Genomic DNA, 27,949 nt, shown 5'->3' with positions numbered 1-27,949 from the left:
AAAATATTCTTACGAGGCAAAGAAAACTCCACCCAGGACACTACCTCCAAATAAACTACTCAGCCTGAGAAGTGTAGAACAACTCCTAACAATTTGGAGAGCAACCTATCCCGTTTACGCACGAAAAACTATGCTGCTATAGTACTTGAGCCTTTCCCTCGCTCTTTGAAATCCCTAAAATAAAAATAAGATATGGCAGAAGCCCAGCTGGCTCTGAGTCTCCCTCTGCCTCTGTCTGTCCACTCAGTCACACCTCTGCCCACCTCTATCTCTGTCTGTCCCATTCCCTCTCTGTTAGAATAGAAAAAAGGGGGTCCACTCATTCAGGGGAGAAGAGTCGGAGCCTTTTGAGCGTCTCTGTGGAGGGAGAGGGAGCAGCGACATCTTCTGGCACATTATTTGCACTACATGTTAAAAAAAACGCAGCCAATAAGAGGAAAATGATGCAATGAAATCTGAAATTTGAAGATACATTTTTATATTTTATATTATTTTCTTTTTGTCATGTTGTAGCAATTAATGCACATTTTTGTTGAATTGTAAGTGAGAGTAAATTTGAACACCATTTCCCAAATGTGAACTGAACAAGAGAACACACGTTATGTTAACACCAACTATGGAGGAATATAGTTCAAAAAGTTGCAGCTGAACGTGTCACAAATTTGATCAAAGCTCTGTAAAAACAAAAAACTTAAGAAAACTCAAACCTTCACAGAAATTCATTTACTTACTTTAGATCAACTTGAATCTTTCAGTTTTAGAAAACCCCAAAATTTGTATTTCAAAAAATGGTTGAGTACACTCATTTAAATTAAAGTAAATAATCATTAATAATTTAATCTTTTCCTTTTGCAACCATTTCATTTTCAGGCACCCAAGACAAACCAGGTTCACAGCTCAGTGTGAACATGTTTCGAAATGCAAATTTTGGGAGATTTCTAAAGTCTATTTTAAAAAAAAAAGAAAAGTAAACTATGTCAACAAAAGATTATAGGGTGACAAAACTTTCTTTAGTTTATTTCAAAACATGAGTTTGAGTTTGATTCAAAGCTCAGAAATCTAGTAAAAGCAGCTGCCTTGGATTAATTATTTTTCTCAACCTTGTTTTTATATATATAGGAATAGGAATTTTCTACAGTGGAGCAGGGAATCATCACATCATCATAGTGATTTGTACTTTTCATGTATTGTGTCATGACGGGTAAACAACCCAAACCTTAAAGGATTTTGTAGCTTATTATGACTGTACTTGTGTGTCAGTGTGTTTGCTTACTGACAGTGTGTTGTTGTCTGTTGGCAGTGGAATTCACTGAGACAGGAGGAGCAGGCCAAATATTATGAGCAGGTGGAAAAAGAGAGACTGCTCCACGCCCAGCGACACCCCGACTGGTCTTCCAGTGATAATTATATAAGTACACTCTGCTCACACACAACTCACACGTTTACATCACTGCACACGTCACTGCACTGGTCACAACAAGTCATTACACGCATCACTTCACTAGTCAGCTGCAACTAGTTTTTATCATGTGATATCAGTTGTAAAGTGTAATGTGTTTGTTTCTGTGGAGCGCAAAAAGAGGAAGAGGGAGAGGAAGGAAGGCTTCCAGCAGGGCTGAATGAGAAGCGGAAAAATGTTGTCTGTGACCCCTGCTGATTTTGTCATGTTTTTTAATTTTAGGCTTTTTCTTTTTCTTTTTTTTTTGGCACTGAATAATAAATGTATACTTAGATTTTGAAACAGTAGCCTTACACTGTTGTTATTTATCCCCTGTATAATGTTACTGACAGTATTAATTACCTGTAGTAGGAACAGTTGAAAGTTTTTTTTTTTGCAGTAATTCCTCAAATCACCACACTGCTGCGCACTTCCAGGTATGCACATGCACACCACACGGGAAATAATTCACTTTTTACTCACTTTTTACTTTATATGACAGGTGACCAGATTGGAACAAGTGCTGCCTTTGTCAGCAGGACAAAAAAGAAGATTAATACCACTTTATAATAAGGCTTCCCTTTTGAATGATGTATACATGGTTTATAATTTGGTTAGGTGGCAAAAACCTCATAAACTAATAAACAAATATGAACAAGTTATAACAGTTTTCATACATCGATATGGGCTCACTATTTGGAAAGATCAAGTAACTGCTTACCAGTCAATCTAACATCTAAGGGGATCAAGGAGTGATCCTACATTGTGGCATTGCTACTTTTACTCAAGAAAAAATGAGTATTTTACTCAGTCATTGTGAATATCTAATATGTCACTAAAAGCCACAAACAATAACCTCATGGCAGCTCATGGAGGAAAAGTCAGAGGATCCCCAAAATCAGCTTATCTGGGAACCATGACTAACCACCTAAAAATATGCCATAAGATAAAAATCAATAGGCAAAAAATAATAATCTTAGAAATGGCATCTTGAAGACAACATATGTGAGTAGTTCCCAACCTGGTTCTCAGCCTCTGGGTCTGAACCCAACACGGGGCAAGATAGAAAAAATTTGGATTTCTTTTCTGCTCTGTACTGAATTCTTTCACATCTTCAGGCTCCTAAAATCTTTCAAATGAAACAATCTGAGAAGAAAAGAATATTTGTTAATAACTGCATCCACAGCAGGATACTGTTGTTATATAAGCCGGTTATTCTTTTCTCAACCAGCCCACTCCATGGGGGCAATTGATAATTTTACCTCACAGAACAGGGGAGTTAGTAGTCTGCCACTGCCTCAGTCTGTTAGTTTGTTTGAGTCATTGTGTGACTGTGTTTTAAAAGGTTAGTTTAGATTCGCTGAAGTCACACAATAACACAAACAAACTAAGAAACTGAGGCAGTGGTAGGCCAGCAACTCCCGAGCTCTCCAAGGTAAAATTACTGATTTTGTTTATGGAGTCTGGTTGGTTTGGAGAGAGTGATATTTGGGTTATAGAAAAGTCTGATGGCAAAGTGATGCTAATATTTTAAATATAGTATACAAATACATTTTGCTGTTGACTCTGTCCACAGCAGTGCATTGCTGAGGTGGTCACTCCCCCTGTTGCCCCCATGATCAAAAAAATATAGGGAAAATGCTCTCTTAGAGGCCCCTATGATGGATAAAACATGATAAAGTGCCTCTGGAGACAATGTGATAAAGTACCCTTTAGAGCCATCATTCCCAAAGACTGGGTTGGGACCCACAGCTGAGATTTAATTTGAGTCTCCAAATAAAGAAAAAAACTTTTTATATCTTCAGTGCAGCTTCTATAAAGCATTAAAAATGTATATATTATTTTAGTGAGAGGAAGAAAGAAGAACCTGTTAATTCCATGTAAATGCACTTATTTTGTCTTATTTAGGAAGTAGGCTAAAATGTTCTGTGCTGTTTTCCTGATAAGAGGAAATGAAAACAATGAGATGACCTGTTAAATGCATTTATTTCTCATTTATAAAGTCTTAACATGTGTTTATGTTTTCAATAAAGTATCAAGATAATATAGGGTGATGTAAAAAAAAAAAAAAAAAGGCCTTTAAAAATGGTCAGGAACATTTATTTATGCACAAATGAACTTTTAACAGAATTTATTGATAAGGCTTATTATTGTGACTTGGGTCTAAAGTCCCTTCTAGAGTGCTCTTCCATTAGACATACAGAGATGCCCTTTTTATTTTTTTTCACCTCTGCCCCTCAGACAGTCCACCACTGCTGCTGAGCTTCCATCCTTGTACTCCTCTCTGCTTCTCCAAATTGCAAGCATGCCAACCAGCGTCTACTGTAGACAAATCACAAGTACACCATACAACCTCACTTCAAAAAATTTGAACTATCCCTTTAAGGCCCTAACCTGCACCTCTATATTTGAAAAAAAAAGTGTGAAGTGCCCTCTCAGATGCCTCTTTGGTAGTTTGCTTGTGTGTGTGTGTGTGTTTTATCACATCAGTGTAGTGCTGATACAATGAAAAACTTTTAACCAGGGGTTGAAACTGTTAAAACAAACAAACAGACATTTAATAAACATAAACTAAAAGTCCATCTGATCTAACTAAGCTCTTGTGTGAAGGGAGGTCCGTCATATAAAAGACACCTCCTCTGACATTAGTAGACTCTTATATAAACCACCTCAGCATAAACAGTCCTTCAGTTCCTGTTTTGCAGCGCATGCTCTCGTGACTCAGAAGTTGAGGGGTCTGTTTTTAAAACGCACTAGCAGAGGAGGATGTGGTCTCTGTATTGTTTCCCTCCGCTGCTGCGCCTCTGCTGTGGTTGATCTGGGATGATTTAGGACACTGATAACTGCAGATATCGGTAAGAATTATCAATGTCAACGCTAATTACTTCTACATTTTTTAAATTCTCTTTTATGTTTCAACATATTTACATCAGGTTACATGTAACTGCGTGCTTCAGGTTGGCCATATATGCCATTTATTTCATATGTTACCATTTTATATATTTTCTCTTTAGTTGGAACAAGCCTGTTGCACAACTTCCAGCAGATCTAACTGCAAAGTGTTATTCAAGCTCTGCAGATTTCCTGTTCCCCTTCTTTTTGAATGCTAGCTGATATCTGTGCATTCAGAATCACACTGCATACATTTGTTTAATATTAAATAGACTACTGAGAGGCTTAAAAGATGATTAGTAATATAATTTTTGCTAGTCTTCAGGAGTAGCTGTACAGATGTGTCGCCTCATATTCCCTTCTCTTTTCTTTCCACTTTAAATGTATAATGAGTGGGATAATACATCAAATACCAATGTTCTGGGTTGGTAAAGCAAAATAATGAGGAAAAACTGAAGTACAGGCAGAGGACAGGGTCTATAGATACAACCACCACAACACACTACTACCTGGCCATACGTAATGATTGAAAGCGATTATGTTTATGTTTTTTTTTAAGAAAATGTTGCATATTCTGCCTTTAACATCTGCAATTAAAGCAACATCTGCATTTAAATAATCTTAATGTTTACGCAGAGATCAGTATTTTTGCATTTTTGCAGTCGCAGTCATGTTTGCATGGCAGGACTGGACAATATAGCGTCCCAGCATACAATGGATTAACACCTGCTTCCTCAGCAGACAATTGATGGGCTTGCTTGCAGAAGCTGGATATGCAGGGCACTGCCGAGCACAGAGCTGCTGCCTGTGTTGCCCTGCTGCACATAAGACATTGTTTAACATGCAACATGTGCATGTAGATTATTTGTGCTTTGCAGTTCATGACTTGAAACTTGTTTTTACGGTCACGCTCTGAAGGACATTTCTACTGTTTCTGTGCAAAGCTAACTGAACCTCACCTTTTCTCCATGGTTGAGTCTCCCTCTCAGTCTGTTTCAGTTTGTTACGTCTTTGACGTCATTTTCTGCTTGTAAGTAGAAAGTACAGATATTTGTGTTAAAACATAAGGAGTACAATCAAAAAGTTGTTAGAAAAAAAAAAAAAACTCAAGTAAAGTATAGATCCCTGGAAACTATTCTTGAGTACAATAAGTAGTTGTTCTTATTTCCAGCCACCCAACTGCCCAGGATACAGATGGTTTGCAGAAAATGCAAATTATGACTTGAAGATAAATCCACATATGACTCAGCTGGAACACCCACATGTTGGGATTGAGCAGAGGCATGGAAAAAAGAGGAAATAGTTAAACAGCACAAATAGTGAGCTAAAAGTAATGAATGAATGGTTTCAAAGATTCATAGCTAATGGATAAACAATTTAAGACTCCTAGTTTATTAAACGTAACTAGCTAAAAGTTTAATTGGATAGTTAATGGATAAATTGTGAATAAGATTAAAGTAATGGATAACTAAATGGTTGAAATTGTTAGCTAAAACTAACATTAATAGTTGAAATAGTATGTGCACAGTATGCAGTAATAGTACCACCCATTTTTGACAATGACTTCATTTCTGATAAATGAAGTTGGTGCAGTAACTCTAAGTGTAACATTATCTCTGGATTATGCACTGCCCACTGGACACCTTTATGGTCTGAACAAACTAGCTGTTGGATGCTAATAATAATAACACAGTGTTGCAAATGGATTCCTGCAGGTTGACCATTTCTGTTTCACATGTAGCTACAGTGTTAACTTCAAGATGTTTCTTTCAGGTAAGTATGTAGAACATCAACACACGTACCAGCAGTGCAGAGCAGAACCGGCCAACAACAACAAAGCACACACTGTTCTTGCTGTTTAGTTGGCTTTCAGTGAAGTTCAACATTCACACAATTTTTCTTGACTGTCCCTCAGTATTACAACATTACTGCAACATTGTGGTAGTAGCCACATTAGATCCACAGCATGCTAACGCTGAGTTCAACAGGCTTAGACGGACATAAATAATTTTTTGCTGAATTGTGTCATGAATTACACATATGATGAACTCCTGTTCAGTGAACTACATCTCTCGCCTTACACAATATACCGTACATCATCAACACCAACAATACTGTCCCTCGTTCTTACCTGAAGTGTTTTATCCATTATTCATCCACTCCTGGTCCTTTTAGAAGCCCAGAAGAGAAAGAACGAATATTACATCCTGGAATGAAAACACAAAGGCATCATAGCTTAGTGGCTAATGTTAACTTTTGGCAGACATCGTATCTGTAATATATGGAGAAATTCAAACAGGGTCAACAAATATCTGTCTCTCACCATTGACGACCACACAGTATTTCATAAGTAACGTTCCATGGTGGTCCACAGGGGAGGGGAGAGACTTTGCCCCTCTATTGAAGCATGGATTATTTTTTTTAACACACATTGAAGTCATGAAAGAAAGAAAAAAACATGAGCATCGCAGTTGTTGCGGTTGCTTACCATTCAGTAAGGCTGTCAATAGGGCGATATTTCAAAATTGCAGTCAGTGCAACCAGAAAGAAAGTCCTTGAGGTCTTCTGAGAGAGCTGTAGAGGTAGATCTAAAATGAATTGCTCTTTTCCAATATTGTACGCACACTCATTCATTGAAAATATCAAATTCGAACGGTTACAATGCAGTTTCTGCCCCTTTCAGTCTTAAGAAAGCAGTTAAAGGATTAGTCTTAACTTATGTGTCATGCTTCCCAGGCCTTTTCCTGTTTTGAATGGCACAGGTGACCCCAGTTTTCCAGTTGTGTCATTACACACATTATTCAACACTGGTCACAGTGACACATCTGTCACAGCTGGGCACAATTACAGCTTCCGTCTGCACACTGACATCCTGGAGGCCAAATATACTTGGGTCCTGGGGAAAATATTTTGTCATTAAGAGGGATGTCTGGTGGCTGCTTCTAAATTAATCCCAAGGCACTGAAACAGACTCTGCTTTAGAAAAATCTGCTTAGTTTTTTTTGTAATTATTATTATTTCCAGTGAAATACTACGGTTTCCTTGTGTGGTCTGCGTGGTTTTAGTTGTGTGTCTTCCAATGTATGCACACCCTAACCACAGGTGTCATGTGACCTTTAGTAAGCAAATTCCAGAAATTCTGTGTTTTGTTCATAACTGTTTTACTTGATGGGGTTTTCATGTTGTAACATTCTTTTATATTTACTATAAAACACTTGTTACTTGTTAAGACGCATAGGGAACAATTAGGAAGTTGTCCTGTTGTAAGATTCATTTCCATCTAACCTGTGAGTCATATGAAATCTGGTGTCAGCAGTTGATTTTAAGAATGAAAAAGTAGAAGTTGTGGCTACTGTTTTCGACCAGCTCATCTCCGGTCCAATCACACAGCCTGTGACTCACAGGTTTGGTAGGAAGTGGCAGAGTGTATTTTCTTCCCTGACGTCTTTGCTGTGGACATTCATGTTTGCATCTCTCTTAGTGCGAGTCAGGCTTTTACTCTGGATTGTGCTTGATTGTTTCTGGAAGGGAACAATAATGGTTATATCGCGTTGGCAAGAGCAATAACAGGAAGTTTGGACAACTGAAGAGACATAATATATTGGTTTACCGGAATACAATAATAGGGTGCAACTCTTGTTATTTCGGGACTTCCTGGTGGTTTATCTTCTGTGTTTTTCTGTGGATGTTGTGATGCCTGTGCTGAGGAGGATGCAGAAGATGGAGCAGAGCTCGTGCACAGAGGATCGTATCCAGCACGTCCTCGAGCGTTGCCTCTGTGACCTCGGTCTCGACACCCCTGACAAACAGCTCTGGAACGGTAAGACCCAAGCCCATGCCTGACTTTAACTCTGACACAATGCAGAAATAATGCTGAAAATATGAACCTGGGTCCTAAATTCACCCCATAAAAAGTACAGATGATGTGTTAAATGGACAGTTCACCCCAAAATGAGAAATTCATATTTTCCCTCTGTTATATTTGTCCATATAGTTTGCTGTGAGTGGCCAAGTTTGCAAAGAGACGGCAGACATCTCCAAAACTCAGCAACTCACACCAAAACTATTTCAATGGATAAATAGCACCACAGCCCAGAGAATAAAACACACACACCAAGCTGAGCTATTAGAAACATACTGTCCATCTTATGGGACAATTTGTTCTAAATAGAAACAAATGGGAATTGAAAGTGGTGACAGAGTGAGGACTGACAGAGGGCACAGGGGAACATCATGTCGGCTTATGCAAGATCAATTTTGAAATACTCACTGACATAATTTATTTCAGAATTTTGACAACGAGGGGAAGTACCAGAATCATTTTGCTTTCACTTAACACCTGTCTGAATATTAGCTGTTAACATGGCAATAGCGTGTTTACTGCAGCCTGACATCAGAATGAAACCTAAAAGGAGAAATAAGTGTCTGTGTTTCTGTCTGTCTGGCTGAATAGCTGGTCTGTGCATAAACCGCTGGTGTTTGGAGGAACTTGTGAAGAGAGATCCGCACAACTTCCTCATCCTTCTACAGAAAATACTGAGGAAAACAAAGGAGGTGAAAAGCTAAAAAAAAACATAATAGTTCAAACTGTGCAGTGTAATATGATGAATGAGTTTCAGGTCCGTTTTTCTTTTCCATCTCTTACAGGTACTGGAGCAGTGTCAGTATGAGCTGGTTGTGCCCCTCACTCTCCTGTTCTCTTCAACCCTGCTAAAAGTGAGTGGGTGTTATTTATGTGAGCAGAGAGACATGGACGCTTACAACTTAATTTCTATTGTTCTATTTTTCATTAAAAGGTAGAGTATACAGAATTCAAACATGCACTGTTTTTACTCCAAAATTAATGCATATATGCAGTTTTTTTAAATGTGGCTAAACCCGTTAAAGATTGCCAGGAGATGAGTTTGCCTCTCTGGGTCCTTTTTTCTGATCTGCACTGGAAAGCAGAGACTCAGCTCGTGTACAGGAGAATGGAGATAAAAGTCTGTGTGTTCAGCTCTCAGTACTTTTGTAGCTTCTAACTGAATCTCCGTGGACTGAAGTTTAGTTTCTCTCCTGTGTTGCTTTTTGTTTTAATCTACTGTTGCGTATTTGCCTTCAGCTGTACAGAATTTACAGGAAATAAAATGTTTAAACAGCCCTTAATGTTCAACTAAAGACAAACCAAGTCAAGCCAAGCTGCATGTCTATGAAAAAGGAGCAAACGAGTCACACAAGTTATAGATGGAAAGTTAGCGTGTCCACCTGAGTGTCACATTAATATCGTTGCCCATCAGAGCCAGAGCTGATAAATAGCTGACTACTGCAGAGTCATTTGACCTGCGAGTGAATGCCACTGTTAACACATTTCCACGGAAGATAAAACCTATTGTGCAATGTAGAAGGAGTAACAGAGTGTGAAATAGGGGAAGGACCAGCATTACCAAGAACAAAGCAGAATCAGAAAAATAAAACACTTTCTTACTTTCTAGTTGTTTTACAGCAGTTACATTCCAAACCACAAATAAACACGTTCACGCCGCCGCACAATGCTGGATTTTGTGTGAATACAGCCAAAACTATTCTCAGTCTATTCTGCGTGTGTGTATCTCTCTCTGGGACTCTCACAGATGGAAAGCAGAGACACACTGACTGTAACAGTAATATTTAGACACTCAATTTTCAGTCCTGTCATGCTGTTATTGGCTGAGGGCTACACATCACTGCCCAAAAGTCCAAAGCCCCAAAACATCCCTAACAAAGCGAAATTATGAGAAAATTAAAAAAAAAAAAAAATGCAGACAGAGGGCATGATCTCAGACACCACCAAACCTATACATTGTTTTCTAGGAAAATCCTGTATAGTACACCTGTAACCTGTTTAGTTCTTCCTTCTTCCCTCTTGCAGGTTCCTCATGTGGCTCCAGACTGCAGCGTGCTGCAGGAGGCCTACCTGTTGTTCCATCGTTTCCTGGCCTGGCCTGAGCCTTGCTGCTCTGCCAGTAAACGCCTGCTGAATATCATCCAACAGGAGCTCCGAGCACCAGGTAGCACTGAAGCTCGTATGCACTACAATGAAACAGGCCTAATGTCACCTCAGTGTAGAAAGTATAGTTTTAAAGCCAGTGATTTCCTACTAGGAGTACTTGTACCTTTTTTTCATCACATTTATTTGACAACTTTTTGTTACTAGTAACTATGCAGATTTAGACTTAAGTAACATTTTTGGAATGATATTATACAGAGTATTTCCACATCGTTGTAATGCTCCTTTCGATGTCTAACACCACTGACATTCTTCATGTATCAGTGTGACCATATGAGGGCAGTGTTTACTTGCTGAGATATACTAAACCTCCTACTTTTCTTTCAGGTATTTCATTTCTGAGACTGGTAAAGACAGAGCAAGGCGTTTCACCTGAGATTAACTTCTCTAAAACCATGTAAGTTCATTTAAAAAATTAACAAACTAATGATAGCTGTTAAACATGTCACTGAAGCCATCATCTACATCCTCAGTTTGAATTGAGATTTTGAGACATTATTCTTAGGCTTTTCACATCATTGCCCACCTCATATATAGGGTTGGTGTGTGTCTGTTTATTATTTTATTAGTATGGTGCTGTTGGTGAGCCCAGACGAGGACGTCCCTCCGGAGGTACAGTCCGTCTCCGAGCGGCTGAGTAGCACCCAGCACTCCAACAGAGACGTCACTATCACCCTCATCCTGCACGGCATTCAGGCTGCTCTGGGATCCAAACACGACTTGCAGGGACTCCACACTGTCCTGCAGGTGACTGACCTGTTTTCTAAATGTTGATATCTAAGTTCTCCTTCATTCTTTCTTGGTTTCTTCCTAAAACAAATTATGTAACAAGCTATACTTTGTATCAAATTTGACAAAAACTAGAAAATTATGGTCTTTATTAGACAGTATTAGACCCTTCATTGACCCTTATTAGACTTTAATAGAGGGTAATTAGGGACAGATTACATAATACAGTTCTTTTATAAAGTGTCTCAAATTACCCTCTAATCAAGTCTAATAAACGGTTCCAATAATGTCTAATAAAGAACCTATTCTGTCTAGTTTTTCTCATTTGACACTGAAGCTGGTTTCATATTATTAGTGTACTGTAGTGCGACCAAACAACAAACTTCCTTCTCTTTCTCCAGGTGAAGCGATCTGAGGAGCTGGAGCAGCTCCTGGAGGCAGTGACTGACAGCATGGAGACAGCAGCCTCTGCAGCAGATCTCAGCACAGCTAGACAAGGTCTACTGCACAGCATGGAGAGGCTGAGAGAAAGCCTTGCTGTTCCCGCTCCTGCTGACGGCTACACAGATACTGGTAAGCCAGAAAAAGTAAACATAAAATACCATGGACAGACTACAGTCCATACCCAGGGAAAGTAGTTCTGTCCTGTTTCTTGAACCTGCTTCTCAAGATTGTTCTGAGACATTCATGCTTATCTGAGTCTCGCCTCTTTTCATCAGGGGCTGTTGAGACTTTCACGCTGCCCTTCCCCAAATGCCACACATGCACATGGGAAAACGACAACTTTGGTAATTAGCCTGGTTGCAACAACTCTCCCAACACCCACATTATTTACTAGAGATCTGTCTCTAATTGTTTGTCTTCTGTACATTCATGCAGATTTTCTGAATCACATTCTCGCCAGAATGTCCGACCTGGACTCACTTACAGACTGCTTCCTTAAAACAGAAATGGATGAGGACGACAATATCGACACCAGTGTGGACGAGGAGGATGAAGCAGAGGGAAACAAATCGGACCATGAGTTTCAAAACAACCGAATCTCTACCGCCTCCTCTTCCTCAAGGGACTCCATGTTTTCCAGCTATTCTCTCTCTTCCAGCTGGTCTGTCTCCACGCCGTCTGGCTCATCGGGTGTGGAAAGTGACTTCAGTGAGGACACGACACACGAGGACGCAGAGGAAGGGCAAGATAGTCACCCAAAGCCTAGAAAGAAACCCAAAAAGAAGTCCAGATCCATCTTAGGTGTCGAGCGCTTCTCTATGCTTTTCAAGACTCCCCGCAGCCCGAGCCTTTGCCGCCGTGCCCAGAGTATGGGCTACCGTGGGGACTGTACCAAAGACTTTCAAAGAACTGGGTTGCAGCTCAAACACTCCAGGTCAATGTACAGGCACGCTCATCCTCTGCATGGGTCCACTGCTGCCCTTGATCCTCATTCCCCCCAGAAGCACATGTGCATTCGCAGGAGGCCAATCCTGAGCTGTGACGAAGGCGACGTGATAGAGATGCCTACCTTGGTCAAAGTGGTGGTGTTTGGAGGTGACAAAGAGGCTGGCAGGCTGGCCAGGGCATACAGTGACCTGCAGCAGAAAGAGAGTAAATGTCCCCGTCTCACCAAGACATGCAAACTGCAGTTTTACTTTGTTCCCACCAAAAGGAGAACAATAGGAGGTGCTGGAGGAGGACACACGGTGACTGAAGGGCAGATAGGAACTTTGACCAAAGCTGCTGCATCTGTGGTGAGAACATCTGCAATTAATATATACATATATCATGTTTTATAATGGGCTAATAGGTTAAACCAGTGGTTTAAGTCCAGAAAAATGTATCTAGCTTCGATATTGTGACTGGTGTCCAAACGGCAGTAACATTTTTTCTGTGTAATCTTGTGATAAAGTTTCAGAGCTCAATTTTGCTTTGTTTTGAAAAAAAAAGCTGTTTAAAAATTCATGTAACGCCAAAATCTGGCCAGTGAAGAAAACTTTAAAGCATATATTGGTAAATACGTGCACACTATTACCAGGGATGTAGTCTAAAAGATCCCCTTGATCCACAATTACAAATTATTTGCTCATACTTTATAGGCTTTTATAAACGTGGTTCTCAAACCCTCCCTTGGAGCCGTAGAGCGACTGCAGAGATAACCACTGTGATATTGTTTTTATAGAGCTGTTCAGAGGAAACTATAATTACATTAAATGTTATTTATGTATTTCTTTCGTTGAGACATTAACACCTTCTGTTCTTTAATCCTGATAGGAGTCTAATGGCAGTGTACTGGAGGACAGTACAACTGATATAGCCCAGATGTTGGGGATGATCGACCCCTGGTACGAGAGGAACGTCCTCAATCTGCTCAGCCTGTCCTCTGACGTCCTCTGTCAGGTACTCTCCATACTGACATCATCACCTGTGTCTGGTTTTTACATTACATAATAAGTCTTTTAACACCTAACTTGAGGTGGTAACCTTGAGACCTTTATACCTGTCCAGAGTTGCATTAATTTTTCACCAAGATATTGTATTGACGATGGGAGAGTCAGAAAGCTCTTACCTATTTATTTAGTTAAATGTAGGTGGTGACTGTTTTTTTTGTCCAGGCAGTGTATATTGTCTGATATTCATGTGTGTGTGTTCTCTATGAACCAGACGGCCTGTAAGGAAGGCGAAGTGTCAGTGAGCAGCGGCAGTGTGGAGCGTCTTCCTCTGCTGGCTGACCTGGTGCTTTATTACTGCAGACATGCAGACCAGCCTGTTCTGGTGCAGCTCTACCAGGCTGAGGTGAGAGGAGTGCCACACACACACGCACGCACACACTCTCCAGCAAATACCTGTGTGAAATAATAAATAAATTAATTTGGTTTCCTCCACACAGCTGACCCTGGCTGGAGGAGAGAAGAGAAGGGAAGTATTTATTCACTCCCTGGAGCTCGGACACACTGCAGGAACCAGAGCTGTTAAAGCCATGGGTGAGTCACACTCCGACAGACGGACCCAGACAGTCACAACAGCATGCAGACAAACACACACACGCTCATACTGTATATACAGTCTAAAATTCTGCTAAAATTATATTGTTGTAATGTTGTTTATTATTTTATTAGGAGGCTAAATAGCCCATTCATTGGGTTTGTCTGTTTTAAGAGACACCAACTCTGTTTAAAGGAGCAAAAGGAGTAAAGGAGTACTGCAGTGCAAACAGGAGTACAATAGGAGCTCAACACAAGTTTAACATTGTAATTTGACAAAAACAAGTCAGACACTGTAACTTGATCAGCTGTTTATAACTATCAGTTGTCTGTCAGTGTAAAGTTAAGTCTGTCGTCCTGAAAAAAAGCCCACTGCTCTGACAATACACTCTGTAATAATAATCAAATTATCACAAAAAAAGCAACAACACAAGTAAGTCAGGGATTTTTTTTAAATTAAACAGAGCCTTTAAGCAGAGGGTATTTAGAAGAGTCCAACTGAATGAAAAAATGTTGCAGCATTTTGCTTATTAAAACTAAAATCTACTTCTAATCTAGGATTACAAAGGTGAGTTTTATTTCCCTGTTCTTTTGTACATAATGGTTCTTTTCCAATTGTGAAAACTAATAAAGTGGAGAACAAAAAATGTTTTTTTTAAATGTTTAAAACATTTAAATTCCTAATTTTACAGGTCAGCCATATGAACTCTAAATGTCCAGCCCCTTGGCACATTTTTTTCTGTTTTTTACATCTGGCCTTTCTAAAAAGTAATTAAATAGGCCTGGTCTAATGTGAAATGTTTTTTTGTAGGTCCTGCCAGTAAAAGGTTTGGAATTGATGAAGAACGGGAAGCTGTCCCTTTAACACTAAGTGTTGCTTATAACAAGGTATTCTTCCTGCTTTGACATCCACAGATTTCCTGTAACACAAACAATAATACATGCAGTTTATTAAAGTTCACAGCTGGAGCTATTTTTACATCTGCCTGTCTCCTCCTGATTGTAGGTGGCTGTTAGCGGGAGGAGTGAGTGGACCCAGACAGACATGGTTTGCACATCGATAAATCTTCACAAAGCCTGCAGGAAACCAGAGCAGCTCGGTGTGTGATAGTGATACAGTGATAGTTCAAGTCTTCAAGTCAGTTTAAGTCATGTGTTTCCGTTTCTGCATTGTGATTTCTGAGCAAATCCTGTCTGTTCAGATTCAAGAATAGAAAGTCTGCAGCTGACAATGACAGAAGTCCTGAAGAGGCAGTGCTCCAAGTCCAAAAAGGGCTACAACCAGGTGAAGAGCAGTTTTACACATTTAAATTAAACACCTTCCCTTTGAAACACCTCCTCCTTACACTTCTTCTCCCTCCACACGCCCTCTGGCAGCACATCTCCATATCAGAGGTGAAGGTGGACAAGGTGCAGGTGAACGGTGGAGAAGATGGGACGACTTTTGCAGTGTGTCTGGATCAAGATGAGAAGAAGTTCATCCAAAGTGTCACCAGGTACAGCAGAGTATCATCATCATATCATTAAAACTTTACTCAAGTAACAGGACCAAGAGTTGCCTCAGCATCAGACTGAACTCAGTTGACCCTTCCCAAGTCCCACCCCAAATTTGAACGCAGTGAAAAGATGATTAGCCAGCAGTTAGCTAGCTAACTAACTGGCATTTTGTTAAAATTAAGTATCATTAGCTAGTATTTTGCTAATGCTAGCTAACTGAAGGTCTGAATGTGGCTTTGACAGGTCCTCCAGCAAAGTCTTTTAACCATCTTCAAAATTTGGTTTTGTTTTCAACATAGACGAGCCTGGCGCGTAGCATTTCTAATTACAAGAAACAGGGAAGGAGAAAGTCGACCAAGGTTCCAAAAGGTGTGGGACTAAGGAAAGGTCAATAGGTTTTCTGGTTTTCTATATTGATACGTGGTTCAGTTTGTAAAGTTTACAAGGTTTACAAAGGATGCCTTTGGATAGAGTCATACTCTCTGTGTTTCCAGTTGTTATGCTACACTAACCAGCTGCTCGCACTGTACAGATGTGAGAGTGGTGTCAATATTCTCATCTAGCTCTTTGGAAGAAAGCTAAGATGCATTTCCCAAAACTACTGCTGATTTATTACTTCGTATTCAATTAATACTGATGCATCAATGCATATGTAGCATTTTAGTGTTTTAACTAATCATGATAAAGCTAGTTTCAACTGCTTTACAGACACTGAGGGAGTTAAGTCCAGTCGATGATTTAGCCTTTATAGGGCAGCGGCCGATGTTTCGGGGCTACTGGTGCAGCAAGCACACAACCAGATAATGGATATCTAAGTCAGGACTTCCTCTTCTGCTCGCCAGTCATTGATTACAATCTGATTAGCAACTTGAGACACGACAGTGGATGAAAACATTTCAACTAATCTCTATAAACACATATTTGCATATCACTGCAAGACTAACTTTAAAAACCTAATAAAAAGCTATTAAACTATAATCAGATGAAAGCCGACAACTCAGACTAAAAATGGAAACCAGAAAATTACCAAACTCCTGTCTGTTGCCTTAAGATTCTGCATTCATGTGCAGATACCTGTTTTGTAGAAATTAAGTCCAGTGGTATCCAACCTGAAGGGTCGTGAGATGCTTAATGGGGTCAGAAAGAAGAAAAGACCTTTTGTTGTTAGTTGTCTTATGAAATACTACATAATATGACCCCATCATGCCTCAAATTATTTGTTTAAATGAATCCATCTGAGAATGCCTCCCCAATGTCACATGCAGTGATGCTGTATCTTCTGTATCTGCAGGTGTGAGGTGTCTCTGTGCTGTAAACCAGGAAGCAGTTCAGACTGGAGGTCCTACAAGCCCCTGCCTGGCCAAGTCCAGCCTCTGCACCCGTCCTACTGCTCCCTGCTCTGCCTTCCCATCACCTCCTTCTCTGCCTCATGTCCCTGACACATTTTTTTACGACACTGAACAAATCCACAGAGGTGATACGCAGTGAAACTTACACAGGGACGTTTAAACCAAAACAACACAGGATGCAAAAGAATATCGATACCGAATAGTAGTAAAGTACTAAGGGTGACATTTACTGGCCGACACATATTTCAGGTTTCAGGTTTGTCCTGTGGCTAATGTCAGGGTGTGTCACATTGTTTTAGGGGTTATTAGAGGTTATTTTTCCTCATCACATCTTTGATTACTGTAGTAATCACTGCTTTAGCAACTTAGGGATTAAAAAGATGCTGAAATATACCTGCAGTGAGAATGTGCATTAATAAGTGTGTTCTTGTTTGGAGGGGTTCACAGGGTCTCAGATGGATTTTACTTGTCAACTATGTCAATAATCTGCTGTCAGTGGCGTAAAACTGATTACTTGATTACTATTGTGTACGTTCTGTTGATTCATGACAGGGTAAAACCATTTTTTAATAAAATAAGCTATTTATTTTTAAATGATAGTGCTGAAAACATGTTTTATTTAGATATATTTTTCAGAATGTCACAATAAAATCATACCTTCACTATCTTTGGTTATTCTTTGTTGTCCGTGTTTAGAAGTAACTGCCTTTTCTGAACTTCCCCTTATGAGTCATTCACACCCTGTCTCACTCGCACGATAAACACCACCTGTCAGTATCACATTATTTCCTTCAAGGAGAAACTCTTTTCATGTTTCCTCTCAGGCATTTAGAGGGATAGAAGCTGTGATGGGAAACTGGATTACTGCAGGTTGCATAACTTAGTTTCATTTGCACAAAGAGCTATTGTGTTTCATGTGATTGATTCTTAAAAGCAGAAAAGATGGTTGATGCTACAGGTGAGTGCTTTTATTTCCTCTTATACCGTTTTAAAGTATTGTAATACACCACCTTGCTTTGCTGGTTAAACCTTGATGTAAGAGAAAATAGACTTGACTGTGGTTATCGTCACAGTAACGCCTGTGATCTTCATTTTTAGCCGACTCTCTGGCTCAGTTGACTTTGGATTCCAGTCTGTACGACAGCGTCCAGGCTCTTCTCAAAGAGATGAAGAGCAAAAGTGCTTCACAGAAAGGTATCTACGGCTGAAGGAATATGAGGCAATTATGAGGCAAAATCTTTATGGTGGCTAAATATAAGGCTACTACCAGCAGCATAAAGCAGAGCATAGAGACTGGAAACTAGAGGAAACAGTTAGCCTGGTCAGACAATAACAAAAGACACCTAGCACCACCTCTGAAGCTCACTGACATGATATATCTCCTTTATTTAAATACATTGTTGATTTTGGAGGCACTTTAGGACAAATGCAGTAGTGTTTAAACCGTAATAGCCACAAAATATCACTCAAAAGAAAATTATCTGAATAAAAATTTTGTCCTGCTTCTTTATAACTTGCTAGTGCACTACAAACTGTAACTGTGCCTGGGAAAATGTATACACAGTCTTGTTTCATCTGATTTCACAGAGAATTCTGGAGACAGCCAGTCATATAGAGACATCAATACTAAACTGAGACAGTTTCATAAGTAGTTAAAAACTCCCTGTAATAGCTTTAATCTGTGGATTTTCTTACCTTTGATCGATCCTTCCTAAGTCCCGTCTCTTTTTGCTTTGTTCTAAAATAACAGTTCAGCAGCTTGGTACCTCACTCAGCTTTCTCTTTTCCTGTAAAAGTGACATACTGTAATATTTACATCTTAAGTTTGCTACCTAGTTAGCCATAAACATGTTGGTGCCCCAGGATAATCTTTTAACCATCTTCAAAATTTGGTTTCTTTTCAACATAGATGACCCTAGACACCTGACAGTACAAAACAGCAACAGAGAAGAAAAACTACTATTTAAAACATAAAGATTTAGTCTGTAGCTACAGAAGTACTGAGAGCTGAATATAAAGAGACTTTCTCTCTGCTGTCCTGCACACACAAGTTAGGTATCACAACACTGGTTTTTGGCGAGTCAGGCTCTCTTTGTCTCGGCTCCAGAGAGAGTCCATCTTGGGTGCGGTTTGCTGCTATATAAGTGGTAATGAAAATGCAAATCAGTGGCGACACAGTTTGACTCGGCGTGGCCAAACATGCCAGTACAAAAGCACCATGTTTGTCTCAGTACTCACCAGAAAAAGTAAATTCTTTCCTTTGCATCCCTCCTCCCTTTACTCTCACTCTGTGACTTTTAAACACATTTCTCCTCCAGTCAGGAGTCAACATGGACAGAGAGACCAATTATCTTACTGTAAACAGTGCAGTCAGCTCCTCCGTAGTGCTGCCACACACAGGTTTATGAGCAAACCAGAAGATAAATCCACTTTTTAACCCCAAAAGTGTAAAAAAAAACAAATGCTGAGCTCTTGTCTGGCCAGTCCATGCGTCACAGTTTGTTTGTTGTTGCTGCAGAGGGTTGAAATACAGGAGTTGAAAAAAAAATCCTCATACACTCTGAGCTCCCCTCCTGCCAATAAAGGAGCTGGCATCAGAGCGACTCCGGTGTTTTTTTCCTCCAGAAGCTCCAGTCTGCCATCGACCCTCTCCTGCAGAGCTCTCTGGCTAGATAGATGGGATTGAACTCAAATGAAGATGAAGTTAAAAGTAACTGAGTGAGCTAACAAACTTTTATAGCGACTTTCCCTGCAGGAGTTTCAGCCATTGACTCAGAGTCTCACTGAAGGAACGTGCACGTGCAGCTGCACTAGTAGAACAGCCAATAGGAGCCCCCGGTTTGAGAAGACCTGTGATTGGTTTAAGTCTACCGTTCTTCTCTAAATGCTGAAAACAGAGCCAAAGAGGAGGTGAAGAAGTCTTGTTCTGTCTCAAGCCACTTGATTTACAATATGCTGAAAGGTTGTTATGAAATTACTTCTCAATGATACTTAAACAATGTTGCCTACTGCAGCTTTAATTAAAATTATGTTAAACAAGTGAAATTATCAACACTGCATGCCCCTAGATTAATTATTAGTTAAACTGGCTTCAGCGAATACATTATGTAATGTGCATAGTCAAATATAAAGCAAAGTGCTGTCTGTCTGCTCTGCAGGAATGGTTAGATGGAGTCTTCAGAAGAAATTGGAGAGTGATCCATTCTGCAGCATTCCACTGATCCAGGTGCTGCTCAAAGTGCTGGAGAAGAAGCTAAAGAGAGTCAGCAAGGTTTGCTCCTTAAACTGGGTCAAGTCAGGTTTTTACATTTTATGTAGATCTCCAAAAGCATGAGTGTATGTTACTTTGTAGACAGAGTTTTTTAACTGCCTGTTGAAAAATAATATTTTGGAACAGCCAATTTTAATTAACATTTTCTTTCATGAATGATAGGTTTATAAAACACAATCCTACACGCATGTCATCCCAGTACTGCTCACTCTCTACTATGTGGTTATTCAGGTAAGACACACCTCTCTACTCTAGACTTCAGTTGACAACCTAATAGAGAACTTTTTATACAAGTAAATAGATACAGATGAAAAACAAAGAGCAACTGAATGTATTTTCTCTTTTATTGTTTTGTTATTTGCATATTTATCTTTCCAGTCAAATGCTGTGATTCCAAGCAGCCTTTACCAATCTGTGCGTGAATGTTTGACAAAACTGTTCATATTACCGCTGCCTTACTCTGCTGTGGCCCTGAACACTCTGAGGAGCATCAAGATGGAAATGATCACACCAGGTATTATGCATCAGTGCACATTGTTTCAGAAAGCTGAAATTAGCTCCACACAATACAGTGCAATATGATGCTGTAAAATAAACACTCTTAACAGACATATCCTTCCCTCGACAGGTTCTTTATATCAAAGGATCGTCACTGCAGAGCAGAATTTGAAGACTGAGCATTTCATTTTGCAGGAAAAGTGAGCATATCCTATGAATGACTGTCAGCTTGTATTAAAATGCTGAAGACAGACTTTAACACTAAATAAATATTATAACCATTGTCTCTTTCCCTGTCTACTGATTTTCTCCAGAGTGTTTGTGCTTGCTGACCCAGCTGTGTTTTCTGTTCAACTGGAAGCAACAGTAAGAGCAAACTTGGAGGCACCCACCTCGCTCAGGAACACATCATCAATGGCGAAAAATGTGGTGCTACATGTGCTGCGAAAAGGGCTGGGGATGACCTGCCAAAGCTCCAAACTTGCTCAGGCTCTGGAGGTAAGCAAAATTACGATGATGTTTTGGACAAAGTCAAGAGGACATTTTTAGCCATGCTAGCAGTGCAGCAGCCTGGTATTGTCAACTCTCAGTTCAATTACAATTTCCAAGGGGCATGGTTTACGATTATGATTACTGGTTACGATTTCCAGGTGGCCAGGTAGTCCCAAATGGCTATCTGATTGCAAACTTTCTCAAATTACAGCTAAACAGTATACTTAAATGTGTTTCTGAAAATATTTGTGGTGCAAAATAGACAATGTGGTAACAGAATCTTGATCAACATTTGATCAGCATTGCCTGGTTTGATAGTTTGATCTGAATTTCGTGAGCCTTGTGTGTTTACGTTTCAAAGACAACACTAACAGCATATAACAATGTAATGTTATCCAAAATGTAATTTGATATATAACCCCATATCATGATATTGATATAATATCCAGATATTGCCCAGAACAACTGTTGTGATTGGTCCAAAGAGATCCAGGATGGGTGAAAGCAGCAGACTGGGTCTATGGATGGAAATGTCCATCTTTTATCCACCGCTTTGGTCCATTCTGAAATATCTCAACAGCTATTGGGCAAATTGCCATTGAAATTTGGTACATAGATCCAGGGTGACATCCATAGAAAAGCCTGAACTGGGCCAGTGTTCGTTAGGTCCTCCAGTTCAAGAACAATTCACTGGATTCAACAGGGCTCAATGCGATATAGATTTACTGCTTATCAGTGCACATACAAGTAAACCAAGGACCCAGTGTGGAGCTTAATTTTTTAATCATTCAAATTCTGTTTTTTTCCACCGATAGTTTCTAAAACTCCTGTCTTCACCTCCTATCCTTAAGCATTTTTAGTCACCTTTGTTTTTGTGTAGTTTCCAGACTATTGAACTTTATACACAGTTGTTTTGGATACTTTTCAAACTGCTGATCTTTTGGGGTACTTTCCAAGCTACATAAAAAATGGGCCTTTATTTTGCTTATTGGCCTTTTGGTGTTTCACAATCATACTGTCTCAACTTTAGCCTCACACCCTGTGATTCATCGCCACATATGCAATGTCTTGTCCGGCACTTGAACTTTGTTCCGCTTTTACACTTGATTGAAATGGCTGCATCTTACTTACGATAGAAACCAACAGTCAAAATTAACAAATGTTATATCACAGACACCACAATGACAGTGTGTTACCATGACGTTGATGTTCGTGTGACTTTCGTGTCCCCTTCAGGGTGAATTGTAGGAACTTTGGTGATCTGTTAACCCTTCGTCTAATGCCACCATTGGTTCAAAAGTTTAATATGGCCTGTAGTATTGCTTATGACCAAACAACTAGTAAAACTAATGGCATTTGCATCACCCTCAGCTGTACTGTGTGCTAACCTAAAACCATTTAGGTCAAAGCAACGTTGCTAGCATAGCTGCAGGCTCTGTAATCAGCTATATGTATTCAGTATGTTTCATTGTATTTTTAATCAAACTATGTGTCTTTTGTGTATTTCAGGCTTTAGAGGACCATATGGTAGAGAAATATTTACAGGAAGTGGTACTTGTCGTGGAGCAGAGTATAAAGCATGGTGCAGGAGGTCATGCAAACTATCTGAACCAATTATATGACATTTACAGCGACATCTTGACTGCCTCAGAAGAAGGTGTGTGTTTGGTTTTTGTGGCACAGATTAGTATCAGCAGAGTTGAAAGCATTTTCACATGATCGCTGTATCATCTTTACTCTGTTCGCTCAGAAATAACCACGGTACGTCATGGTTCTGTGTATTGCACTGCACTGCCCTCTCCAGAGATCAACTTCCTCTTGTGGAGAGACGACGAGGATCTATGTGAGTCATTCAGACGAACAAAACTACTTTATATTCCTGTTCATAAAAGATGCTGCTGTGGCAAAAATGTACACCAAATGTATTTTTTGTGAAGGGAATCTGCTGGCAAACTTCACCCTGTGTAACTCTACTGTTGATGAAGAAGTGAAGGCCAAAAGAGATGCAGTTCGGTCTGAGGATAGCGAGATAGATCAGAAGGAGAGTGACTTTGATGGCAGGCAGCATCCCCCAGCCAGAAAACCTTCGGCATTCAGTCGAAGAAACGCCTTGAAAAACATGAAGCCAGCAAATAAACTGAACCTAATGAGGGAGAAGATAGAATCATTTCCTGGAAGTGCTCCTGTCCATAAGGATGACAGGAGGCGCCACACAGCACGGGTAGTGGTAATGGGGGACGATCGTGTGCTGGGAAGACTTACCAGGGCTTATCGTTCCATTCGGTGAGCAGCTCTTTTTCTTAATGAACACCTTTTCCCAAAGTGCTGCGTGCTCCTTAAACCTTTTCTGAGTTGCCATGGTATGTGTGTGCACTTGTGTACATTCAGATTTCAATTTTCCACACATTTCCCAATAGAGACAGAGAGTCAAAACATCTCATTTTAACCAAGAAGCTGAACCTACAGTTGTACTACATCCCAGTCACTGATGTGGAGTCTTCTCTCAGTCCACCTGTGAGTTATACTGAGCAACAATTATTTCCAAGTCCAATAAGTGTAGATGACTCTATATGACCCTGCAACAACACCTGTCATTCTTCATAGCATAGCCCTTATCAGGATGAAGGAAGATTGTCTCTTGCCTCCTTATTAGGAAGAGTGGATCCATGGTACAACAGCAACATCAACAGTCTGCGAACTGCTGTCTCCACACTGGCAACGGTAACCATAGATTTAAACAGGAGTCTAACATGTCTGTAAACTCTAATATTTACCCAAAGACTGTATATAAAGATGTACAATGCATCTCATCAAATACCAATGTTTTGTCACTGGCCCTTGGCGACCCATACAATTGTGCACAATACCTTTTAGTGGCAGAAAGAGACTGATGCTTTCAGTTGACTTGACTGTAAACCCATTTGTGGCTGTATGAGACACCTATTTTGACGTCGTATAAAGAATGAGAAAGTTCACATGAGGAAGAGGGGTCGATGGATGGCTCAAACAAACCTGGGACTTTCACCCAAGAGACTGAAATTTGTATCTCACGTGAAAACCGAAACGTCATTAAATAAATAAACATAAGGTTATGTGCCGCATGACTTTCGGCAGCTCTGTGAGGCTGAATAGGCATTCCAGTGCTTTGTGCTGAATGCTAATAGCATGTTAGCAATGACAGTGCTAACATGCTGATGTTCAGCAAATATAATTATTTACCATGTACAACATATAGTTAAGTATATTGGCATTTTGCTAATTGTCACTAAACACAAAATACTGCTGAGTGACCAACATTGCCATAAAAACTGCTACACTTCTACCTTAAGAGCATGATTCATGATTCATTCATACCTTCTTCCTTTTGTGATGTCTGACTTCTGCAGCAATCTAATCACAACAAGCCATTGCAGCAAAATCTCTTTCTACTGGACACCCTGTGTTACTACCTCCGCTGTGGGACGCAGCCAGTTAACCTGCCGCTCTATTCAGTTAAGGTACAGTGCAGCTGTCATCTGTATAGATATTTGAATTTTACATGCATGCAAATGTTAAAGACAGAACAAGGTTGGGTTTTCATGTCATCAGAAGCAGCAGAAATACCACATTATCACAGAGGTAGGAGTACATATTGTTAAAGTCATATATTGTGGTATTGCTACTTTTACTTAAAGCTAAGTAATCAATTATTCTTTATGTTAAACATTTATTAAAATATATTGTGTGGTGTGTGTAGGGATGTAGGGATGAATTATCTCCTAACTCTGCAGTTCAAAGAAGAGCAAAGAACAGCACTGAAGGCTTCTCTCAATGGAAAAGATGTTTTCACTGTCCTCCCAACCGGCTTCGGCAAGAGTTTGATCTGATTGGTTAGTCCATGTTAGACGTGATGGACAGATGTTTCATCCAATTACCTGCCAAGTTTGTTTTAAAAGTACCTGTGCTTTTCAGTTTCTAAAGACAACTTCCTAGATGGTTCTATGTAACAATCCATCCGGCATGTCAGGTTAGTATTCATATAAACTAAAGGTCTGACTCGTTCTTTCACCAGGAGTGGCTGAATAAAACAACAAACTTTTTCTGAGGTGAGGTCCCCTGAGGCACACCAGAGGGGGAGGGATTTGTTTCTCTACAACATGATACACAGATGTAAATCTTACTTGACTTGTTCCACTGCCCCCTCATGGACAAACGAAAGTGAATCTTTTCCATTACTGGTTGAGACACGGCGTACAATACAGTGTAGACTCTGTTGCATGCTTCCGACTGTGCCAAACCAAATATGGCATTGAATTATTGATGCTGCACATGTGCTTCCTGGTTTGACTAAATCCAGTGTGTGTTTAGATGACCTGCTCCAGCTGTGATGTGACTTCCACGGTGGAGGAGGTGTTTGTGTCCCATCTGGAGGCAGACATCCCAGAGTTTAGACATATTAAAGAGAAGTCCTCAAGTATGTTTCTGAATTTTTTTCTGTTTGAATACTGCCATGACTGTGCTGACATTATTGTTACATAAGGTGTTGTCGTTGACAGAGGAGCCCTCTACACGCAGAAGGTCAAAAGCAACTGTTGAAGTCCTTGGGTCAGTCATCTCAGTCAGTTACACAAAGGTAATTATCATTAATATTGTAATATTTTATATTCAGCATCAAGAGCAGGATTCGGTCTAACTGTTACATCCTCAACAGATGTCTTTAAGCAAACGAGAAGTTGTAAAGGGAGAGGCACCCATGACGTACGCTGTGATGATTACATCAGAGCCGGCAGCTGTAACATCAGGTTAACCTTTTCAGTGGATTTGTGTTTATATACAGCTGACAGATTTATGTTAATGCGAGGAGAACCCTTCAAAGAAAAATATGTTGAATAATCCTTGTCACTCTGTCTAGGTGTGGATTTCCTTACCGTCAGGTTTAACAGTGTGAACCCAGAATACAACACAGTAAGGAGCTATTTACTTCTATTTACTGTATGAATTTGGGCAAAGTTTATTTTTTGATCATTATTACTACAAACTCCAAATACAAAAAATTAGGATGATGTGTAAAATGTAAATAACAAATGCAATAATTTGCATCGACTCATATTCAATTGAATAAAGTATAAATACAAGATATTTAATGTGTTGTTTTTCTAAATATACACTCATTCTGAATTTGATGCCTGCAACCAACCACTTCAAAAATGTTAGGATGAACAACACTCAGTAAGTGAGTGGGCACTAACTACTCAAGTGAAATTCAAAAGTGAAATTCTTGTTGAATATATGCCCTCAGGTGCTCAGCAGTCTTGTCTCTTTGTTGGTGTATTTTGCACTTCATAACTCTTTGTACTGTGTTCAACTGAATACTAGTTAAAAGGGAATTTCAAATAGTTGCATTCAGTTTTTATTTAAATTTTACACAGCATACCAACTCTTTTGGAACAGGGGTATGTACTATTATTTGCTAAGCAGCTAAGTACTGACCTGTAATGCAAATTGTTAGGCTTTCTAAATCTTTTCTTTTTTTTGACTTTAGGAGATCCAAACTCAACACATCAGCATCAGGACGATGGAGAATCGAACGCTCTCTGTGTGCCTGGACAAGGACTTCCGCAGGACATACACTAATGTGCAAAGGTAATTTAAAACAGTGCAACACCTTTCACATTTGTGGAAAGCAAACCGAATGTGTAATACAATATAATGTTCATGTCCTCGCAGGATAGAAATTTTGCCGTGCTTGGACCCAGGATGCAGTGTCCGGTCCAGGTTCAGTGTGAGCAGTGAGCAAGAGCTGCTGTTGAGCAAATATCTGGACAAAGTCCTGTCATTACCGATCAACACCTTCACTGGTGTGACCCTCTGAGGGACATGAATCATCTTCTTCATGTGTACAGATAAGGCATACTGCTGTACACAAGTGTGTTCTCAAGACTTCTTTATGCTCCAAATGCCTGTACAGAAAATGGAAGAAGGGAATTTTGTGTATTCTGTACCCTTTGCATGAAATATGTTGCAGAATTGCTTAAAATTCAAAGAATCAATCTTAAATCCAAAATGAAAGAATGAGAGGCAGGTTCCACAGGATGTCTGTTTTTAATTTGCCTGAGACCTGGTCTCTTTTTGGAGTTCCCTATGCTTCTTTATTGTATTTTGTCTCTTTATTGTGTTTTCTGTTCGGGAGGCTGTAGCTCAGATGGTTGGAGCGGGTCATTCACCAGTCAATAGATTGTTTGGTCTGATCTACAGCATATGATCCACATAAGTTAACAAGACCATCACCATATGTAGTCATTCTTACTTCCTGCCTCTGAATTGGACACCAACATGTGTGTTACACACTTAAGCATTAATAAGCTGTATATAAACACCTAATAAATAGCTCATAACTCACTACAATGAGTCTTATTGTCAACAACAACTTCAGCTCCTCCTGAGGGCTTGAAGTAAAGTACTATTACCATAATATTTTCTCTTGTATTCTATTAAACTAAATGCCTTTGTTATTGCCATGTTAAGGCCTTAGAATATTCTTTAAAATTATACTAACTATTAATAATACAAGTCATGACGGTTTAATGCCTGACTACCAGTTTGAAATGTTTTCTATGTTCCAACTAAATTGGTGGCATATAAATCAATGTATGAAAGAACAGTGAGTATTTAGGAGTACTTATACTTTATCTTCCTATTTTATGGTACCTGCTTCTACTTCAGTATATTTTAATGAGCATTGTCGTTCTTTTCACTGTAGTATACATATTGCACAGCTATAGTTAGTAGTTGCCTTTCAGATGAAAATTT

The 27,949-nt window shown here is 39.6% G+C and overlaps 3 protein-coding genes across 4 annotated transcripts in view; 2 read left to right on the top strand and 1 right to left on the bottom strand.

Moving 5' to 3' along the window:
* Window positions 1-352, bottom strand: part of ntn1b (netrin 1b) — a 54,798-nt gene extending 54,446 nt beyond the window's left edge. Inside the window, exon 1 of the mRNA XM_084743445.1 lies at window positions 14-352. The gene's annotated coding sequence lies outside the window, so the exon portion shown is untranslated. The remainder of the gene's footprint in view (window positions 1-13) is intronic.
* Window positions 353-4,147: 3,795 nt separating this feature from the next.
* LOC146309750 (phosphoinositide 3-kinase regulatory subunit 5-like) lies at window positions 4,148-17,564 on the top strand. 2 transcript variants are annotated; one of them, XM_084743443.1, is made up of 18 exons: window positions 4,148-4,293; window positions 8,041-8,150; window positions 8,784-8,884; window positions 8,978-9,046; window positions 10,218-10,356; window positions 10,683-10,752; window positions 10,925-11,102; window positions 11,486-11,657; window positions 11,804-11,872; window positions 11,964-12,823; window positions 13,344-13,469; window positions 13,734-13,865; window positions 13,960-14,053; window positions 14,865-14,941; window positions 15,060-15,153; window positions 15,256-15,338; window positions 15,431-15,549; window positions 16,842-17,564. In XM_084743443.1, the coding sequence occupies exons 2-18, from the start codon at window positions 8,042-8,044 to the stop codon at window positions 16,987-16,989; spliced, it is 2,640 nt and encodes an 879-aa protein (XP_084599569.1). In that variant the 5' UTR covers window positions 4,148-4,293; window position 8,041; the 3' UTR covers window positions 16,990-17,564. The 2 variants fall into 2 exon arrangements, with proteins under 2 accessions (XP_084599569.1, XP_084599568.1); XM_084743442.1 differs by lacking the exon at window positions 4,148-4,293 and having other exon boundaries at window positions 6,871-8,150.
* A 125-nt stretch (window positions 17,565-17,689) lies between these two features.
* pik3r6b (phosphoinositide-3-kinase regulatory subunit 6b) lies at window positions 17,690-27,230 on the top strand. Its single transcript, XM_084744324.1, has 19 exons — window positions 17,690-17,857; window positions 17,998-18,093; window positions 20,058-20,170; window positions 20,333-20,401; window positions 20,549-20,684; window positions 20,799-20,868; window positions 20,983-21,166; window positions 22,670-22,817; window positions 22,911-23,003; window positions 23,098-23,443; window positions 23,578-23,674; window positions 23,765-23,881; window positions 24,547-24,657; window positions 25,508-25,613; window positions 25,696-25,772; window positions 25,851-25,941; window positions 26,052-26,104; window positions 26,682-26,782; window positions 26,867-27,230. Exons 1-19 carry the CDS (start codon window positions 17,842-17,844, stop codon window positions 27,009-27,011), a joined length of 2,169 nt encoding a protein of 722 aa, XP_084600450.1. The 5' UTR covers window positions 17,690-17,841; the 3' UTR covers window positions 27,012-27,230.
* Window positions 27,231-27,949: the final 719 nt, after the last annotated feature.

Source organism: Lutjanus erythropterus, chromosome 19 (genome assembly GCF_056507025.1).
Source record: "Lutjanus erythropterus isolate fLutEry1 chromosome 19, fLutEry1.hap2, whole genome shotgun sequence".
Lineage (NCBI taxonomy): Eukaryota > Metazoa > Chordata > Actinopteri > Lutjaniformes > Lutjanidae > Lutjanus > Lutjanus erythropterus.
This window is presented reverse-complemented; position numbering and strand designations above follow the sequence as displayed.

What these genes read in the sequence shown, in the direction of transcription:
- pik3r6b (XM_084744324.1), top strand. An exon ending in TGCCGCTCTATTCAGTTAAG is followed by an intron (nt 24,658 to 25,507) that starts GTACAGTGCAGC and finishes GTGTGTGTTTAG; the next exon opens with ATGACCTGCTCCAGCTGTGA. An exon ending in TCTCAGTCAGTTACACAAAG is followed by an intron (nt 25,773 to 25,850) that starts GTAATTATCATT and finishes CATCCTCAACAG; the next exon opens with ATGTCTTTAAGCAAACGAGA.
- LOC146309750 (XM_084743442.1), top strand. Translation starts at nt 8,024, where the DNA reads ATGCCTGTGCTGAGGAGGATGCAGAAGATGGAGCAGAGCTCGTGCACA. An exon ending in TCTCTTCAACCCTGCTAAAA is followed by an intron (nt 9,047 to 10,217) that starts GTGAGTGGGTGT and finishes TCCCTCTTGCAG; the next exon opens with GTTCCTCATGTGGCTCCAGA. An exon ending in TGCAGCTCTACCAGGCTGAG is followed by an intron (nt 13,866 to 13,959) that starts GTGAGAGGAGTG and finishes TCCTCCACACAG; the next exon opens with CTGACCCTGGCTGGAGGAGA.